This window comes from Apodemus sylvaticus, chromosome 12, assembly GCF_947179515.1.
Source record: "Apodemus sylvaticus chromosome 12, mApoSyl1.1, whole genome shotgun sequence".
Lineage (NCBI taxonomy): Eukaryota > Metazoa > Chordata > Mammalia > Rodentia > Muridae > Apodemus > Apodemus sylvaticus.
Window position 1 is genome coordinate 99,747,857 of NC_067483.1, and position 16,067 is coordinate 99,763,923.

The 16,067-nt window shown below is 42.7% G+C and overlaps 1 protein-coding gene across 2 annotated transcripts in view; it reads left to right on the forward strand.

Annotated features, from left to right (window-relative positions):
* The window catches only part of Kcnh1 (potassium voltage-gated channel subfamily H member 1), a 317,409-nt gene that overhangs the window by 18,230 nt on the left and 283,112 nt on the right, over window positions 1-16,067 (forward strand). For both annotated transcript variants that reach the window (XM_052200367.1, XM_052200368.1), the window contains exons 2-3: window positions 12,311-12,434; window positions 15,776-15,882. In XM_052200367.1, the coding sequence (XP_052056327.1) occupies window positions 12,311-12,434; window positions 15,776-15,882 (231 nt within the window). The remainder of the gene's footprint in view (window positions 1-12,310; window positions 12,435-15,775; window positions 15,883-16,067) is intronic.

The window sequence follows — 16,067 nt, forward strand, 5'->3', positions numbered from 1 at the left end:
GTAGGACTCTAGAGCTTAGTAGCTCCATTTTTTCCCATAGTAGCTTGACTTTGGCTTCTAAACCATGAATTATTGTCCTCCTTCTAGGGACTCGCAGACAAAAGTGGCAGGGCCTGTCACAAGTAAGCTGTGAGTACTACAGGGATAACTTAGCCCAAGTTCTGTGTTCATTCTCTCCACACAGGGGAAGAGGTAGCTGTGGGGCCACAATACAAAGCAGAATCTTCACAGAGTGGGGCCTTCACAGAGGAATGGAGTCTTCATGAAGTGGGGTCTTCATCTGCATGCACCTGTGCTGAGTGTGTGTATGTGTGTGTGTGCATGTGCATAAAGACACACACATGCTCTCATACACACAAACATACATGCACTCTCACACACATGCATATACACACTCAATGCACATACAGACAGATACACACTGTCACATATATGCATATACATACATTCTCTCTCACACATGTACATGCACAAACAGTCTGTACACATCTAGCAGAACTGCATAGGAGTGCTGTATTGCAAGCTGTGTTAGCCTGGTTCCTACAGCACCTGTGCATGTTTGTGATGCTTAATTTTATGAACCCACTTGGCTGGGGCTTGAATTGTCCAGATATTGGGTATAAGAATATTTGTGGATGAACTTAACAATTCTGTATGAATTTCAAGATTATATTTTTGTGAAAACCCCATTAGAAGTTTGATTGGGATTGCATTGAATCTGCAGGTCACTTAAATAATATGAATTCTCCCAGCCTAGGAACTGTAGCCATCTTCCCATTGATTTGTGTGGGAGGTAATGTCTTTTTGATGCTCTGTTCAAGTAGTGGGCTTCTCTCCTGATGAGGTTTTGCTTGGCTTCAAGTTTTGTTTCCATTTGCTGAGTTGACAAATCGCACCTCCTAGAGTCACTTGGCTTTGGTTATGACAACAGTGCCTGTACTGTTGTTACCTTCCTGTCACTCTCTTTGGCAAATATGGCCACTAGGAGGGCTGAAGAGCCCTTATCTCACTGAGCAGATCTTTGTTTTTCTTTTTTTAGATTCTGACTTCCCAAGCCTGTCTGTTCTATGGCAGACAGATGGTCTAGACTCTCCTGTGTAGGAATTATTTGGGGAAATGGGTCTTTTGGGGGTTTGAGTTAGTCCTAGTTAGGTTTCTATTGTGATAAACACTGTGCTGGCTAGTTTTGTGTGCCAATTTGACACAAGATGGAGTCATCACAGAGAAAGGAGCCTCTCTTGAAGAAATGCCTCCACGAGATCCAGCTGTAAAATATTTTCTCAGAAGGTATTGTGGGTGGTGCCATTTCTGGGCTGTAGTCTTGGGTTCTATAAGAAAGCAGGCTGAGCAATCCAGGGAAGCAAGCCAGTAAGGAACATCCCTCCAGGGCCTCTGCACCAGCTTTTGCCTCCAAGTTCCTGCCCTGTGTGAGTTCCTGTCCTGACTTCCTTTGGTGATAAACAGCAATGTGGAAGTGTAAGTTGAATATACCCTTTCCTCCTCAACTTGCTTCTTGGTCATGGTGTTTTGTGCAGGAATACAAATCTTGACTAAGGCAAACACCATGACCAAAAGTAGCTTGGGAAAATCAGTGGATCAGATGGGACAGAAGTCTTCCCGCTGCCATTGGCACCAGGGAACTGGGAGACTCCATAGCTTCTGTGCACAGCACACCAGGAGAGAGTGATCTCCCAGCAGAGCTTTCACTTCTGAGCACAGAGGTGAGATCTCCACCTTCTCTCTGGAGGGGACCAGCAAGGAGCATACAGGGCCTAAGATCAGTGGAACAGCTGGGATTGAAGTCTTCCCGCTGCCATTTACACCAGGAAGCCAGGAAACTCCACAGCCTTCTGTGTATAGCATAGCCCTCCAGGCGAGGGAAATCTTTCAGTAGTGCTTTTGAGCTCAGAGGAGTAAGGTTTAGAGGCCCACAGGAGGAACAAACTCCAGCCAGAGATAACAATACCAACTAGCACCAGAGATAACCAGATGGTGAAAGGAAAGTACAAGAACCCTACCAACAGAAACCAAGGCCACATGGCAACATCAGAACCCATTTCTCCCACCACAGCAAGTCCTGGATACCCCAACACACTGGAAAATCAAGAGTTGGATTTAAAATCGTATCTCATGATGCTGATAGAGGGCTTCAAGAAAGACTTAAATAACTCCCTTAAAGAAATACAAGAGAATATCGGTCAACAGGTAAAAGACCTTAAAGAGTAAACACAAAAATCACTTAAAGAAATACAGGAGATCACGGGTCAACAGGCAGAAGCCCTTAAAGAAGAAACACAAAAATCCCTTAAAGAATTACAGGAAAACACAATCAAGTGAAGGAACTGAACAAAACAATCCAGGATCTAAAAGTGGAAGTAGAAACAATAAAGAAATCACAAAGTGAGACATCTCTGGAGATAGAAAACCTTAGAAAGAATTCAGGAGTCATAGATGCAAGCATCAACAGCAGAATACAAGAGATAGAAGAAAGAACCTCAAGTGTTGAAGATACCATAGAAAACATTGATTCAACAGTCAAAGAAAATGCAAAATGCATAAAGCTGGTAACCCAAAACATCCAGGAACTCCAGGACACAATGAGAAGACTAAACCTAAGCATTATAGGTATAGACAAGAGCGAGGATTTACATTGTAAAGGCCCAGGAAATATCTTCAACAAAATTGTAGAAGAAAACTTCCCTAACCTAGAGAAAGAAATGCCCACGAACATACAAGAAGCCTTCAGAACTCCAAACAGACTGGACCAGAGCAGAAAGTCCACCTGGCACATAATAATCAAAACACCAAATTCACTAAACAAAGAAAGAATATAAAAGCAGTAAGGGAAAAAGGGCAAGTAACTTAAAAAGGCAGACCTATCAGAATCACACCAGACTTCTCACCAGAGATGAGAAGATCCTGGGCAGACCTCATACAGACCCAAAGAGAACACAAATGCCAGCCCAGGCTACTATACCCAGCAAAACTCTCATCATCATAGATGGAGAAACCAAGATATTCCATGATAAAACCAAATTTATACAATATCTGTCCACAAATCCAGCCCTACAAAGGATATTTGATGGAAAATGCCAACACAAGGAGGGAAACTACACTCTAGAAAAAGCAAGAAAGTAATCTTCTTTCAATAAACCCAAAAGAAGATACCCACACAAACATAAAAATAACATCAAAAATAACAGGAAGCAACAATCACTATTCCCTAATAACTCTTACCAACAATGGACTCAACTCCCCAATAAAAAGACATAAACTAACGAAATATTTCTCGTGTAAATCTCCAATGTTATCAGAAAATGTTTGTAATTCCCCTTTTAATTAATTTAGTAATGTTTTTTATGTCTACCATTTTATCTGCATTATTTTTCATGATAATCAATTTTAGTGTCTTTCTATATTCAATGTAAAATTTTGATTCTATCACAAATGTTTCTAATTATACCTTCAATTAATTTAGAAAGTTTTTATATCTACCATTTTATATGTAAAATTTTCCATGAAATAGTCAATTTTAACATGTTTGTCTATATATATCTTGAATTTTACCAGAAATATTTTCCATGTAAATCTTCAATGTTATCTGAAAATGTTTATAATTCCACCTTCAATCAACTTAGAATTATCTTTATGCCTATCATTTTATCTATAATGATAATCTTTAATTTTAACTTGTTTGTCTATATATTTCTTCAGTTTTTATCAGAAATATTTTCCATGTAAATCTTCAAGTTTATCAGAAAAAGTTTATAATTCCACTTTCAATCAACTTAGGAATACTTTTATGCCTACCATTATTATATCTATATAAAATTTCCCATGATAATCTTCAATTCTAACATGCTTTTCTACATTTTTCTATAATTTTATCATATTTCCACATAAATCTTCAATTCTATCATAAAATATTTCTATTCCATATTTCAAATAATTTAGCAATGTTTTACATGTCTACCACTTTACTCTTTAATTTTCCATGAAAATTGTCAATTTTAACCTGTTTTTCTATCTATCTCTTCTATTTTATCTGAAATATTTTCCATGTAAATTTTTAATTTTATCATAAAGTGATTTTACTTCCCTTTTTAATTAAAAAAAAGAATTTTAAGTAGAAGAAAAACAAATAAACATGACTTTGATGCTGAAAAAAAGTAGCTCGGGGAGAAAAGGGTTAATTTCACCTCACAGATTACAGCTCATAATCAAAGAGAAGAGAGGGCAGGAACTGCAGCAGAGGCCATGGAAGGTACTGCTTACTGGCTTACTCCCACATCCTGTTCTTCTACCCTTTTTATGCAACCTTGGACCTCCTTCCTAGGAATGGTACCACCCACAGTGAACTGGGCCCATGCACACCAATCATTAATCAAGAAAATGACCCACAGATTTGCTTACAGGACAGTTGGATTGAGGCATTTTCTCAGTTGAGGTTCCTCTTCTTAGATATGTCTAGGTTTGTGTTGGTTTGACCAACATCAACCAGTACACTAGCCACCTCTTCCATTCCTCTATCCATGATCATAGTCATATAGAAGCAAATGACACTTGCAAGTGAGTTACTCACCTAAACGCAGGTCCTGCTTTCCTGTCTGCTAGTCCCCAGGTGCCCAGGAACTGTTGGGACCACATTTATCCTCGAGTAACTTGTGTTCTGTTTTCTTGGATTAAACAGTGCTCAGTCCCCGTACCCCAACTTAGATACACCTCTCTTTTTGTGCCTGTCTCTCTGTTCTCTTTGTGCCCGTCTCTCTGTTCTCTTTCTACAGTCTGTTGGCCCCTCTGTGTTTCTGTTCACTCTTCTCTCCATCTCCCCATTCCCCTCACTATCGGTTCTCCTCACCTACAGTATTTACCTGCCTCTTCTACCCTCATCTTGGGCAGTCTGACACATAGGCCTTGTCTGTAGGATCTGCTATAATGACCATCCCCTTATATGAATCTCTCAGCCATGAGGTAGAGGGTGACTTCTGTGTATTTCGCAATCCCAGGGGAACTGAGGCAGGCTCAGGAGTTTGTCACCCAGAATGGAATTAAACAGGGAGCCAGGCACAACCCTTCCCTTCTCATCTCTTGTCCCATCTGTCTCTTCTGTGAGTGTATGGAGGCAGGAGAAACATTCTGGAAACAGCTCAGTATTCTAAGAAGAAGTGATAGTTTTCAAGCAAGGAAGGAGTCTAAGCATGGAGGAGGCAGATGGAGAAGCTATCCTCTGGGGAAGGAGCGTCTCCTGCCCTCTTCCTGAGGGTGCCTTATGCCAAGACAGATGTCAGCAGAGGTGGTCTGCTGAGTCACCGATGGAAAGTCTTATTATAGTAGAGTTTCAGAGGCAGATCAATCACGGTACTGTTTAATTTTGGTACTCCTATAGCTCTGTAGGAGACCATGTCATATAATGATGAAAAGTGTGGATTTGAAGTCATACAGGCCCAGGTTTGAGTTCCAACTTCACTTGGATTTATCTGCCTACTGGGCATCTGTCACCTGAGTCCTCAGTCCTGCCTGGCCTTCCCCTTGGGGGCTGTGGGTAGAAGGTGCAGAATCGATGACTCAGACTCCGGGTCCATGTGAGAATGTGGCAACAAGCTCTTTGTTAATTCTCCAGGGGTGCCCTTTATACTTCTACAAGTGTCCCATTGGTCCCAAGCAAGCGTGCCCTCCAAGTTGCTGTCCTTGTCTGCATCATAGGCTCTCAGGCAGGCTTTAGTTGGGTCCTCATGTGGAAGCTGCTTCTGTGGCTGCAGCCACACTCGCTGCTTACTGGCATTTATTGGGAAGCAGCCACCTCCCTGGCACAAGGCCCTCCTGATCCTCCTAAAGGCATCTAGAGAGACTCAGTTTTTCCATGAACCAGACGAGGAACACCGTGACACTTCATTAGTAATATCACTTCATGAAGGTGGTTAAAGGGTTAAATAATCTCATCTCACAGCAATGCATGACTCAGAGCAAAGGACATCTGTCCTCCGTGCTGTCAGAACATCACTGACATGGGCTTCCTTCATACTTTTTTTTTATTCGATGTATTTTTTATTTACATTTCAAATGATTTCCCCTTTTCTGGCTCCCCACTCCCCAAAAGTCCCATAAACCCTCTTCCCTCCCCCTGTTCCCCCATCCACCTCTTCTCACTTCCCTGTTCTGGTATTGCCCTATACTGCTGCACTGAGCCTTTCCAGAACCAGGGGCTACTCCTCCATTCTTCTTGGACATCATTTGATATGTGGATTATGTCTTGTGTATTCCAAGTTTCTAGGCTAATATCCACTTATCAGTGAGTGCATACCATGATTGATCTTTTGAGACTGGGTTACCTCACTTAGTATGATGTTCTCCATCTTCATCCATTTGTCTAAGAATTTCGTGAATTCATTGTTTCTAATATCTGAATAGTACCCCATTGTGTATATATACCACATTTTTTGTATCCATTCCTCCGTTGAGGGGCACCTGGGTTCTTTCCAGCTTCTGGCTATTATAAACAGGTGCCCAGTTTTCTGAGGAACCGCCAGACTGATTTCCAGAGTGGTTGTACCAATTTGCATTCCCATCTGCAGTGGAGGAGTGTTCCTCTTTCTTCACATCCTCGCCAACACCTCCAGTCTCCTGAGTTTTTAATCTTAGCCATTCTGACTGGTGTAAGGTGAAATCTCAGGGTTGTTTAGATTTGCATTTCCCTAATGACTAATGATTTTGAGCATTTCTTAAGGTGCTTCTCAGTCATCTGAAGTTCTTCAGGTGAAAATTCTTTGTTTAGCTCTGTACCCCCATTTTTAATAGGGTTATTTGGTTATCTGGGGTCTAACTTCTTGAGTTCTTTGTATATATTGGATATTAGCCATCTGTTGGATATAGAGTTGGTGAAGATCTTTTCCCAATTTGTTGGTTGCTGATTGTCCTTTTGATGGTGTCCTTACAGAAACTTTGTAATTTTATGAGGTCCCATTTTTCAATTCTTGATCTTAGAGCATAAGCTATTGGTGTTCTGTTCAGAAACTTTCCCCCTGTACCAATGTCCTCAAGGGTCTTCCCCAGTTTCTTTTCTATTAGCTTCAGTGTGTCTGGCTTTATGTGGAGGTCCTTGATCCATTTGGAGTTGAGCTTAGTACAAGGAGATAAGAATGGATCAATTTGCATTCTTCTGCATGCTGATCTCCAGTTGAACCAGCACCATTTGTTGAAAAGGCTATCTTTTTTCCCATTGGATGTTTTCTGCTCCTTTGTTGAAGATCAAGTGACCACAGGTGTGTGGATTCATTTCTGGATCTTCAATCTTATTCCATTGATCCTCATGCTTGTCACTGTACCAATACCATGCAGTTTTTAACATTATTGCTCTGTAGTATTGCTTGAAGTCAGGGATACTTATTCCCCCAGAATTTCTTTTGTTGTTGAGAATAGTTTTAACTATTCTGGGTTTTTTGTTATTCCAGATGAATTTGAGAATTGCTCTTTCTAACTCTATGAAGAACTGAGTTGGGATTTTGATGGGTATTGCCTTGAATCTGTAGATTGCTTTTGGCAAGATGGCCATTTTAAGTATATTAATCCTGCCAATCCATGAGCATGGCAGATTTTTCCATTTCTGAGGTCTTCTTCCATTTCCTTCTTCAGAGACTTGAAGTTCTTCTCATACAGATCTTTCACTTGTTTGGTCAGAGTCACACCAAGGTACTTTATATTGTTTGTGGCTATTGTGAAGAGTGTCATTTCTCTAATTTCTTTCTCAGCCTGCTTATCCTTTGAGTATAGGAAGGCTACTGATTTGCTTGAGTTGACTTTATAACCTGCCACTTTGCTGAAGTTGTTTATCGGCTGTAGGAGTTCTCTGGTGGAGTTTTTTTCCTTCATACTTGATGTATGGTGGATCATGAGGTTGTGCGAGCACACCCTAACATACAGATACACTGTTCTGGACAGTAATTCTCACTTCATCATTTACAGTTAGAATTAAAAAAAAAAGTGTGTGTTAGGAGGGTGGGAGGGGGAGAGGAAGTGAGTCATGATTGTTGGAATCTTTGTGCTGGTTCCCTTCTCTCCAAGTTGGCTGGTAGGGAAGATTCCTAGACTTTCTGCATGCTGTGGTAAGGGTATGTGTGGGGTGTGGCTATGGGGGGGGGTCACCTGTTTCTTGGCAGTTGCAATCTCTTGCAGGATGTCTTAGCTACTGTCCTGCTGTTATGATGGAACACTGTGACCAAGCCACTTAATAACATTTAAATTTAATTGGGGGCTTACTTACGGTTTCAGAAGGTTAGTCTAAACAACATGTCAGTAGCTGTGAGCTGACATCTGAACAAGTTGCACAGAGAGAGAGAGAGAGAGAGAGAGAGAGAGAGAGAGAGAGAGAGAGAGAGAATAAATATAAACTAGCAAGCTAGCCTAGTGTTGGTGTTTGAAACTTCAAACTCCACCGCCCAGTGACACCTTCTCCAACAAGGCCCCACCTCCTAATCCTTCCCAAACAGCTTCATCTAACATTGTATATATGAACCTATGGAACATTCTTATTCAAACTGGTACACAGGATTATAGGGGAAAAGTGTATTTGGAACTTTTAATTCTGTTTGTGTGTGTGTTCATATATAGTGTGGGTACCTTATTGCCTGCAGTGTATGCCAGGCTGTCTGATCCAGGATTCTCCTGCCTCTGCCTACATCTCACCACTCATGTGCTGGGATTACAGACAAGCACTGCTGTACTCTGCTTTGCCTGAGTTTTAGGGGTCTGAGCTCTGGTCATTATGCCTTAACAGCAAGCGATTAATTTTCTGAGCCACCTACCCAGCCCTTCTCTTTATTGTTATGAAAGAGTCTTCTGTAGCTAAAGCTGGCCTTGAATATGCTGTATGGCCATGGGTGTTGAGATCCCAATCCTCCTGCCTTGACCTCCTAAGTGTGTGGCTCACAGGTACACACTGCCACTTCTGCCTTCTGTTTTGGGACAGGGTCTTGTATAGCCCTGGCTGTCCTTCTATGGCAATATTTTGCTAGGATGCCAGGCACATGTCACCTTCTTGCCTTCTTTTTTAGCTAGTTGCTACATGTCCATATGTCTTGGCAGTTCATTATGTTCAGGGTCCATGTCTTGCAGTCTGATTGCCCCATGATCTTGCCTTGTGCTTGGTCCTTAAAGGACAGTTAAAAAGCACTTATATAAGTGGGTAAGTTGCAAGGAGGATCTAGTTATAAGTTTTCATTAGAAGCTAATCTTTGAAAGTAGTAGGCATATACCTTCACTTAAAAGTAGATTGAACTAGGGTCATCAGTATGGCTTGGTGGCTAAAGGTGTTTGTCATACAAGCCTGGTGACCTGAGTTTGACCCTCCCCAAATCCATGTTAAGGTAGAAGAACTAAACAGACCCTATAACATTGTTCTCTGACCTCTGACCTCTTCTGCCTCATGGCATGAGTGCTCAATACACTATGTCCATACATATCACGCCCATACATGTCATGCACATACATACCATGTCCACAAACATCATGCACATACACACCATGACCACACACATCATGCACACACACACCATGACCATATACATCATGCACATGCACACTATGCACACAAACATACCATGCACACACACATCATGCATACACACATACATCATGCACGCAATGCACACACCACCACATACATCATGCACACACATACCATGCCCCCACACATTATACATACACACCACCACCACAACACATACACCATACACACACACACTCCATGGACACATGCATCATGCACACATACTACCACACATACATCATGCACATACACACTATGCACACACACACACATCATGCACACACATAACATGTACACATACACCATGCCCCCACACATCATATACATATCATGCCCACACACATCATGCACATATACATCATGTCCATTTACATCATGTACATATACATCATGTCCACATATATCATGCACATACACACTACCACACATATTATGCACATACACATTATACACACACATACCACCACACACACACACACACACATATACACACACACCATGCACAGATATACCATGGACACACATATCATGCACACATACACCACCATACATGCATCAGGCACACACACACCATGCCCTCACACATCATGACCATACACATCATATACACATATCATGCACATACACATCCTGTACACACACCCCATGCACATACATACCATGGACACACACATCATGCCCATACACATAATACACACACACACACATCATGCCCAAACACATCATGCACACACACACCATGTACATACACATCATGCACATACACACCATGCACACACACACACACATCACGCACACACATGTCATGCCTGCAGCAACAATAGTAATAATGGGTTAGTAGATATACTAAATAAATACATCAGGCTATTCTCAAGGAAGATGACTCTCCTCTCCCTCCTCTGAATAGCCTTGGCTCGGCCTGGCTCCTGTCTTCCTTGTCTTTATGGTCAAGCATCCTCTGCCTTTGGTGCTTTTTTTCTTTTATGAAATGTAATAATCTTTACAAACCTGCCAACTCAAGAAATAAACTCATATGTGCAGGGCAGAGCAGTCTGTCTGACTCCATGAAGACAGAAAGAATGACTATCTACATTCTGAGTGATTTATTAATGCTGTTGTAGAGACTAGAGGATGACTCAGTGGCTGCTGCACACACAAGGACCTTAATTTTGATCTACCCTACCTGTGTGAATGGCTGTGTGCAGTGTTTTGTGCCTGTAACTACAGCACTGGGGTGCTCAGAAACAGGTGTATCCCAGAGCTCATTGGCCAACCAACCCAGGAGACTCAATGAGCTCATGTTTAGTGAGAGAACATATCTCAAAAATTAGATGGAGGTCAGTCAAGGAAGACACCTACCATCAAGACCTACATGCACACATATACACATGCACACATACCCAATGCACATATACATACATGCACATATACACACATGCACACATACATACACACATGCACACATATATACATGCACACATACACAGTGTACATGTACATACATGAACACACATATGCACATATATACAAATGCACACATACACACATGCACACATACATAATACATACATACACACATATACACATGCACACACATACATACATGCATACATGCATACATACACACATATACACATGCACACACATACATACATGCACACATGTGCATAGACACATGCACATGTGTGCAACAGGTACTTACATACATAATGTACTTGCTTTGTATTATTGATGTGCTTTCAGTGAGATGGAAAATTAGGGACTCATATTGTTTCATAGGAACTCACTGTTGTACACACAAGTGCAGAAATGCTATTCCAATACAAATTAACCTCCCAGTTAGAAGGGCCATTATTTCACTATACACACACACACACACACACACACACACACACACAGACGATACATATATTCTCCAGTTTATAACAGGGAAGAATATGTATGCATTTCTTTAGGGGGTGAGGTGAGTGTAAATATGTGCAGGGGATGGAGCCAGGCTAAAATAATGGTCACATTGAAGACTCAGATTTTAAATCTGCTCAATTTAAATTATTGAGATTAAAAGAGGGACATGATTTTCTGAGCATTAAGAGGTCTTGACAGCTTTAATTTTCAAAATATTAGAACCATGGGAACACAACAAAGCCATTGTGACCCTGGCTCCTGAGTTAGAGGCTGGCTGCTGCTATGCACCTCTGTGGCTGCAGAATTTCAAAGTCTGAAGAGACTCTGGTGAATCGCTGACTGCTCTCTGCAGTAGCCTCCGGAGGAGGCTGGGTCACTGTCCTCATGAGGTTTCTCCCTGTGTCCTGGGAGGCAGGGCGCTTCCTTTGCTTCCACAGAAAGGCCTTGTGGGATGACCAGGGCTAGTCAGGGCCAGTAAAGCCAATTTATGTCTTTTGGCCAAGAGAATGATAAGGTGAGATGCAGTTCAGAGCCTAGAAGACACTGCTCTTAGCTTTTCTTTGCTTTGACTTACCAGTGTGCTTCCAGAGGATAAATCAGGCTTGAACTCACAGATGAACTCACCACCCTCCCACTCCCCAGGTTCCTGGGTTGGTGGATAATCATGCCTCCTTCCTTAGGATAGGGTGAGCTTGCTTAGCATTTACAGTCAGAATTTTTAATTCCAAAGCCTGGTTTTTCTTCTTCCTCCTGGAGGACAGGGTTCTGTCTGAGAGACTGTCCTCATAAGTATTAGGACTGCTGAAATTATACGTATCGACTAATGTCTTGCTTCATATGCTCTCTCTTCCTTTTTTGACATAGACACTAATTTTGTGTTGGGGAATGCCCAGATCGTGGACTGGCCCATCGTGTACAGCAATGACGGATTCTGCAAGCTGTCTGGCTACCACCGGGCAGAAGTGATGCAAAAGAGCAGCGCCTGCAGGTACGCCAAGTGCATCTCTAGGGGTGCCAGAGTGGGGGGGTTGCCTTGATCTGACTCTTGGTGTCTTGTGAATTTTTATGGCCATAGCTCCCGTAGTGTGTGCATATGCTGGGAAACCCAATGGAGATGTAGAACACGGTTCCTACAACTGACAGACCTGCAGTCAGTAAGATAGAGAATGGAAAACAAAATCTATATGTGAGCTCAAAAGTTTATGAAGTTTAGGTAGAACTTAATGTGAGAGTTAGGAGATTAAATATTTTTAAATTAAACCAAGGCATTCATGTAGTTCAGGCTGGCCTCAAACTTGTTAGGTAGCCAAAGATGACCCTGAGCGCTTCTGATGCCCCTTCCTCAGCCTCCTAAGTACTGGGATTACAAGTGTACGCCAGCATGCCCTGTTTATGCAGATCTGGGATCTGAACCCAGGGCCTTAGGCATGTTAGGCAAGCCCTCTACCAACCGAGGTATGCCCCAGTGTAAAATTAAAAAAAAAAGTTAAGAACATTTTATAGAGAGTAATTACAAGATAGGGCCTCATTTATAGAGCTTTTCCTCAGCTGGAATTCTTCAGAGACATATCTGTATAGATATTTACCCCCCTACACTTGGGCCTGGCTGCTAGAAAAGCTGTTTTCAAGGTGCTGAGCTGGCACGAAGCTTGGACCCTACCCGGCATTCTGTTGCAGACATGGCTGGATCCTGGCTCAGCGCAGCCTCTGGACTCCAGACTCCTTCTTCTGTGCTGTGTGTGTGTGTTTGCAGTGGAACTATCATCTAAGTCAAGAAGTAACCTCATCAGGAGCTCGGAGGTGCCTCACCATGCTGCCTTGCATTTCCACGTGTCAGATCAGCCTCATAAACAACTCTTGGCACACAGAGTTTGGACAACCTTTGAATTTTGTTAAGCTCTAGATTGTTGAGCCTGGCAAATGGACAGTTCAAGACTTTTCTTACTGCTCATAGATTTGGAAATTATGTCTCTAACGCACACGAATCTCTGGTATTCGCCATATGCTGTTTTTCCTCTGAATATCTGTCCCTGTCTGTCTGTCTCCATCTGCAGATTCACAACTGTCAAGTTCCAAGATTTAGCTTCACTCTTTGGCCTGTCCAGAGCAAGCATTTCCCCCTCTTTCTTATTGGCTGCACTCACCTCTAGGACAACAGATACATTCCCTTGATGAGTTTGCCAACTTTTCTTTTATACAAATCTAAGCAATTTATTCAGCTGTAACTCCTGATTCCTCCCTTCCCACCTGTGCCAACTGGATTCCTGATAGCCTGCACCTTCTGTTTTTCTTATTTCATGTATTGCAGACACGTAACGTTCACCTCCTAGTTAGCTGCAGCTTGGAGAAGTCCAGGAGCCTAATGCAAATGGGTGTAACCCTGTACTTTATCTGTGGGACTTGGAGGTGGAGTCTTGTTTGCCCGTGAGGAGGCTGCCGCTGTGGACACCAGCACTTTCCTTAGCCGAAGGTCAATGGTCTAGAAAAATGACTCTGCAAGAGAGACAGAGAGAGGATACAGTCATCTTGTTCCTAGGCTGGGATGACTTAGTCTTGATCTGTTTTCATCTTTGTGGAGATATTTCCAAGCTCCGTTTTCTGTTTTCCTGGCTCTAGGTTATAAGCACAGCCTCAAAGCCAAGTGATCCTCTACAAGGATATCTACACAGTCAGCCACACCTCCCAGTGACCAGAGGAATGTAACACCCCCGCCCCCCCCCCCCCCCAGCTCTGTTCCTGCAGCCAGCCTGAATAGCGCTTGACTGGATGTTTGGTCTAAGTCAGGAATTATATTGATAGTACATTTTTTTTAATGTTCTTTTCTTCTAAAAGCCAATGATTCTATGAGTCGAGTTTTCAAGAAAAAGCTAGAATACCTTTAGTGCACCTCAGCATTAGCTGATGGAAAATCATGGTTTGGAGGCCACATCCCCACTTCTGCATGGCCTGTGGGCAGGATCAATAGTCTCCTTGTTGCCTGGAGACCTGGGGTCTGCAAGGGGTGCTTGCTGGGCCCTGGGAGGTATTAGAGGGCGTGGCTTTCCTGCCTATCTCCTCTTGTATTTTGGGAGTGTCTTGTGCCCTGGTTCATCCCACTTAGCTGAGGGTTTATTCTGACCCTGGAAGGACTGGACTCAGTACAGGGCTCTGGGGTTTCTGTATGGAATGGCTCTGGCCGCTTCCCTGCCTCTGCTGAGAGCCGGGCTCATAGGCAGTGCCCTGACTATCCTGAGGATTTTCTCTGATCTTTTACATCCTGTGTATTTACTTCCTTAGGCTGTCTTTTTCCAACATTGAGCAGCAGGAAGATGTATTATTAAAGGCTGAAGGACTTGATTCTGTCAGTGTTTGAGACAGAGGGCTGTTGTTTTTCAGAAGGCAGGAAAAGCTGCACAGACAGCAGCAGAATCTGGTTCTTCCAAAGCTGCTGCTTTGCTAGAGCAGCAAGTTGTACCCCCTTTCTTGTTTGGTAATCTCTCTCTCTCTCTCTCTCTCTCTCTCTCTCTCTCTCTCTCTCTCCCCCCTTCTCCCTCTCTATTCCTCTTCCCCCCCCTCTCTCCCCCTCCCCTCTGGTACAAATTTACCCAGGTCATCTTTCTCAAAAGTCTTTTGGAGTTGTGTTTGTTTCTAAGATGTAATCTGACTTCATTTATCCCCTGCCTAAGACCCTCCCATGTGCTCCAGTTAGTTACAGGCTAAGATGTCATTTACCTTTCTGGCTGAAATTGCTACAGTTTCTTCTGACATCTTTGTGTTGTCTATTGCAACAATTCCCTTCCCTGTCTGGAGTCCAGTCACATGGAGCTGATGCACACCCAGGTTTTACAATGGTAAAACCTTTGTCAGTGGCACACAGACTTGCCTGGCATGCTCCCTTCCTTCCCTGCTTCCCGAGCTCTGAGATCTCACTTGTCTTTGCTTCTGAGAAGCCAAGCAGAGTGGCCACCCTGGTGCACCGTGCCGCTCCTCCTCCTTCCAGATCTACCGATTGATTTCTCACTTGTGCCTGTCATTAGAGGCTTAGTTTTCAGGGGCAGAAATGAAAAATGGAGGATTAAAAAAAAACCAGTTAATCAGTGAGTCTTCTTACAGTTAATCAGTGAGTCTTCTTAAATTCCAATACTGTTTTCACTGTGTGTGCTCATGTAGGTTTAAATGTGCATGTGTTCATGTGTGTTCACACATGTATGTGTGAATACGTGTGTGTATGTATGCGTGTGTATTCACATGCTTATGCGTGTTCAGTGCTAGGTGTGGAACTTATTTAACATACACTTGGATGAGTAAATACTTGTCGACTTGCTAATGAGGTTTTTGGTTGGCTTTCAGTTTTATGTATGGAGAGCTGACTGACAAGGACACAGTTGAAAAGGTTCGACAGACCTTTGAGAACTACGAGATGAATTCCTTCGAAATTCTGATGTACAAGAAGAACAGTGAGTATCTGAGGCTCAAAGCCTCGTTTCATGTGTAGAGAGGGTGAGGTGTTGCTTCCACATCTGTGGCTGATTGGTTTTGATTCTTTCTCCTCATCTAGTTACTGGAAGCCATTGTGTGTCACTAACCAATTAAGGCTCCATCTGTTTTTCTCTCCAGAGTTAGTGTTGTCCCTCTCGGTTCA